This window comes from Apium graveolens, chromosome 5 (genome assembly GCF_009905375.1).
Source record: "Apium graveolens cultivar Ventura chromosome 5, ASM990537v1, whole genome shotgun sequence".
Lineage (NCBI taxonomy): Eukaryota > Viridiplantae > Streptophyta > Magnoliopsida > Apiales > Apiaceae > Apium > Apium graveolens.
Genome location: NC_133651.1, coordinates 245,711,623 through 245,716,799, shown reverse-complemented (window position 1 = coordinate 245,716,799; position 5,177 = coordinate 245,711,623). Strand labels below are relative to the sequence as shown.

The 5,177-nt window shown below is 34.6% G+C and overlaps 1 protein-coding gene across 1 annotated transcript; it reads left to right on the top strand.

The window, feature by feature from the left end:
- The first annotated feature begins 3,618 nt into the window (after positions 1-3,618).
- Positions 3,619-4,884, top strand: LOC141660855 (uncharacterized). The gene has a single exon (XM_074467838.1). It carries the CDS (start codon positions 3,619-3,621, stop codon positions 4,882-4,884), a length of 1,266 nt encoding a protein of 421 aa, XP_074323939.1.
- Positions 4,885-5,177: the final 293 nt, after the last annotated feature.

Here is a 5,177-nt window from a genome sequence, read left to right as displayed (position 1 = left end):
TTTAAGATGAAAACCTGGGAATTATTCCGGTGATATTATAGGACGATTATAAGTCCATAGTAGTACGTTTTAAAGGGACTCAACGTCCACTTACGAGACATTAAAAATACCTCGAACTTTTATTAAAACGATTTCCTAACGATCATATTCCCTCAACTATATTTTATTATTTGAATAATAAATATTATGTACCTATTCTTTTATCATGGGAGTAGTATACCCCAACAATTATTTATTTTAAACCTGATTAATCATTGAAGATTATTAACTACTTAGACATAAACTAGTGGAGGAAGATTATTTTAAATATTCTTTTAGAGAGTAAACTCATTCGAGGTTTATTTATTTATCGATTGTTATTTAATTAATTATTATTCTTAAAGGGTTTATTATTGATTTAAAAATTATAGATCCTGATTTAAAATATACTTCCTGATAGACTTCGATGTGGTTCGAGTTCTCGAGATATGATAGAATTCTTTTTAAAGGACAAGGGAGGGGTAGACTCTGGTACTATGTGTGCTAGATGGACTATCAAAGGTACCCCAGGCGAATGTACTCAGTGTACTCAGGAACTTGTGAAGTATGTGTATACCCAAAAATGGGACACGTAGCCCGAATGCGGCAAGGGTGATAACCGGGATACGAAGGTGTCGTCCTTCTACTAGTAAAAAAGGTTACTATTATCGTATTACGATTGATCATCGTATACGGTGGCTCCAACGAGTGTCCTAATTCTTCCAATTGGAATTTTGATGCAATACCGTAACCCAAGTCTAGGTGCTGGGATTACTATTAATGTATTCGCAGGATATTAAAATCCCTTAAAGAATTGTTTTTATAAGAAGGTGTGTATCACCAAGGAAAACTATTTTCGAATAAAACATAATTATCATATATGATGCTTTACGTAAGTTATCATACAACCATTTTCATACTGTACATTATTATGCTGGGTATTATAACTCACACTTGTTTTCTTAAATTGACACAACACAACCGTGAATCAAGATGCCTGCCAGGAGAATCACAGCCAGGAAACGGGTAGGAAATGGCCAGTTGTTCCGTAGATTGTTTGGTGATGTACCACAGGTAGTCTGAATAAGCTGGATTAGTTTTCAGTTGTCTTTAGTTCGAATTATTTATAAGTATGACTTATGTAAGGTAATAGACAAGAAACGTATATTTGGCTGGCGGACTAGGCTTACTTAAAGGTTACTCCCCGGTAAGACTAAATTACTTTTGGGTTGTAATAATTATCACTTGATGGTTAAAAGTATTCTAGATATAATGGTTCATTTCCAAGACAATAACCAGTAAGTGTGTGTGTGTGTGTGTGATAAGTGTGGGGTCGTGAAGCGTGAGTATTTATATATTTTAGTGTGAGTTGTGTGGTTGTAATAGTTTAGATGGTATGGCCTCCGAGATTCCTGACCCCGGATTTTGAGGCGCCATATGTCTTCAACTGTGTACTCACCATTCTCCTTTGGTATGGTCTTTGCTGGTTGATCAGCAACTACAACTGAGAGCTTGGTAGGCTTATGTGGTCCTTCAATAATTCTGTCAAGGTATTCTGGATCTTTAGCTTCCAAAAACATAGCCATCTTCACTTTCCATATGGGATACTCAGAAGGTCTCAATATGGGAACCCTAATAGTCTCATATCGACTGTGGGTTTGTGTGTTTTGAGTTTCTTGAGTTTTGGTGGGCTTGGTTGGAGTTTTTGCTTCTTCAGACATGATTGTTTGGATCTATACTGTATGTGTGTTAACAGATAAGCTCTGATACCACTTGTTAGGTCACACAACACTGTAGAAGGGGGTTGAATACAGTGTTTATACAATCAAATCGATTTAACACAAGTATGTAACAAAGATCAAGTATATTGAATAAACTCTATTATAATAAAAACTATTGTTCTCTCTTAGTGATGGATAAATATCACTAAGAGCGGCTAGGTTACAATGTATAATCTTCTCGATAATGATTACACATGTAGTGTAAACCCTAAATCTGTGTTTATATAACACACAGTTACAAGATAACTTCTAATTGATATGGAATACAATTCTGTCTCCTAAAATATATCAATCAGATATCTTCTACAAGTCTTCCAGTCTTCTAACTGTTTTCATGCATATCGTCTTTTATTTTAGTTTAGATCTTCTCCTGTAAATTAGCTTCCTTCCTTAACTGTAAGTCTTCCCGCACTTAAGTTCTGATATGACCTTAAGTTCTGATATTAAGTTCTGACTTCCAGTAAGTCCTGATTGCAGTAAGTCCTGATGTGTCCTGTCTGTTAAGATCTGAAAACTAAACATGAATCTTATTAGACATGACATCTCAAATATATCTAACACATCGGCTGTTAACCGATTTCAAAGGCTGATGACATTTAACATTACACGCGAAGACATCTATTCAGATTTTTTTTAACATCGGTTCTGAACCCATGTCTGATCCCATATTTCTAGTAGTGACTGCCAACTCTCTTAGAATACATGAATATTATAATTTTCCTTAGAATACATGAGCAACAAAGTAGGTCTATTTGTGTTTAGAGACTTGGAGTGTGTTTTAAATTGCATATATTACGTAATATAATTTTAGAATTGAAAAAATTATTGTTGGTTTATTGTGATTTAATTATGACTAGGACGATGATCTCTTTCACCGAGTTTAAATTATGTTATTAAATAAGCTATTTTGACTTTAACTAATATGTTATAAAACAAGTTGTTGTAACTTTTAAAAAATGGTAACTAAAAGTAATAAAACACTATTAAGAAAAAATCTTACCTAATTCCTTCCAAAAATCATAGTATAAAAAATCTATAAATATAGAATATATGTTTGTGACTTAACTTTGGTAATAATATAACATTTTAAATCTAGAACTTATATTACATGAATGCAAGTATTTTTATAACTAATACTAAATATTACTAATTGTATAATTTAAATGTGGCCTTTGTTACATTTTTATAGTAAATTATCATGGATCACCATATATGGATGTACGAAATTCCGCGTGCAATGACCGAGTATATTAATGGTGTTACAGACTTTATCAAGTGTGCGATTCTATATATGGAAAAGAAGCACAAGGAAGAGGGAAAAGAACAAATGATTTTATGTCCCTGCCGTGATTGTAATAATTTTAAAAAGTACCGTAATGTTGATACAGTGCGGAATCATCTCTTTCGTCGTGGTTTTAAAGAGGGTTATGTGAAGTGGATTTGGCATGGTGAAGGAGTGCACTCTTCCAGAACCTCGGGTACAAAACATGGAAGGGAAGAAGATAGTATGACGAATAATGACGAAGAAGATGTGGAGAATGACAAGATAAATGAGATGATACAAGATATGGAAGATCATTTTATGCACCAACCAGACATCCTTGGTAATTTGATTGATGATTCGAAGAAACTTTTGTATCATGGGTGTAAGGATCAATTTACAAGATTTTCAACAACCTTGAAGTTGTGTAAGCTAAAAGTAAAGCATAATTGGAGTGACAAGAGTTTCACAGAGATGCTTCAACTTTTAGGAGAAATACTCCCTACGAGTAACACACTCCCTACTTCTACCTACTAGGAAAAGAAGGTATTGTGTCCCATGGGTATGAATGTAAAAAAGATACATGCTTGTCCAAATGATTGTGTGTTATTCCGAAATGAGCATGAAGATTTAGACATATGTCCTAAGTGTGGTGCATCTCGATACAAGCGACATGGTAATATTTATTTTAAAGAGGATAAGAAAAGGCCTCCTGCCAAAGTAATATGGTATTTACCTATAATGCAGCGATTTAGATGCCTCTTTGTGAATAAAAAAGATGCAAAGCTTCTTAGGTGGCATGTTGAAGGGAGAAAATCTGATGGGATGCTTAGACACCCTGGTGACTCTCCACAATGGAGAACCATTGATGGAAATTTTCCTGAATTTACTGTGGAACCTAGAAATCTACGGCTTGGACTTTGTGCAAATGGCATGAATCCATATCGCACTATGAGCTCTAATTATAGCACGTGGCCAGTTCTTTTGACTGTTTATAATTTGCCTCCGTGGTTATACATGAAGCGCAAGTACATAATGTTGACGTTGCTAATCTCAGGTCCCAAGGAAGCGGGGAATAATATAGATGTTTATCTTCAGCCGCTTATTAAAGACTTAAAACTATTGTGGGATGAAGGTGTGACAGTTTATGATGCTTACAGTCAATCTGATTTCACTTTACGTGCCATGATATTTTACACCATAAGTGATTTTCCTACATATGGAAATCTTTCATGGTACACGACTAAAGGAGCTAAAGCATGTACAATTTGTGAAGAGGGCACGATTGATCAGAACTTAAAATATTGCAAGAAAAATGTATATATGGGTCATCGAGCATTTCTTCATTCTAATTACCCTTATCGAAGAAGAGATCTATTTTTTGGGATCTTCCATATTGGGAACACTTACAGGTCAGGCACTGTCTTGATTTTATGCATATTGAAAAAAAATGTTTATGAAAGCATTATTGGGACATTGTTGAATATACCTAGAAAGACAAAGGATGGAATCAAAGCAAATTTGGACATGGAAGAAATGGGAATACGAAAAGAACTAGCACCACAAATCACAGGAAAACGTTTATATTTGCCTTCGGCATGTTACACTCTGTCCAAAAAGGTGAAAATTAGCTTTTGTGAGTGTTTGTCGGGTGTTAAGTTTCCATCTGGATATTCTTCAAACATTAAAAGGCTTGTATTGATGCAAGATTTGAAATTGATGGGATTAAAATCACATGATTGTCATGTGTTAATGCAACATTTATTACCGATTGCCATTCAGGGGATATTGCCAAAGTATGTGAGATTGGTCATCACAAAATAATGTTTCTTCTTCAATGCTATATGTAATAAGGTGATTGATCCTGTATTATTAGATACATTGTGTAACACCCCCAGATCCGGGGTCGGGGATCCGGGTCGTCACGGTCTTTCATTCCACAATACCACTTCACTTACTTAATAAAAATAACCTTAAGCTGTGACCCCACACTAACACACACCACAACCCGTTATAGTCTCAGAGATTAACATAAAAAAAAAATAACCACAAGTAATTATATTCCACAATTATCTGCCAATACACCTTAAAAGGTTTTCTGAATAGATTTACATTTT

Excerpts from the sequence above, each read along its gene's own strand:
- LOC141660855 (XM_074467838.1), top strand. The coding sequence starts at position 3,619 with ATGGGTATGAATGTAAAAAAGATACATGCTTGTCCAAATGATTGTGTG.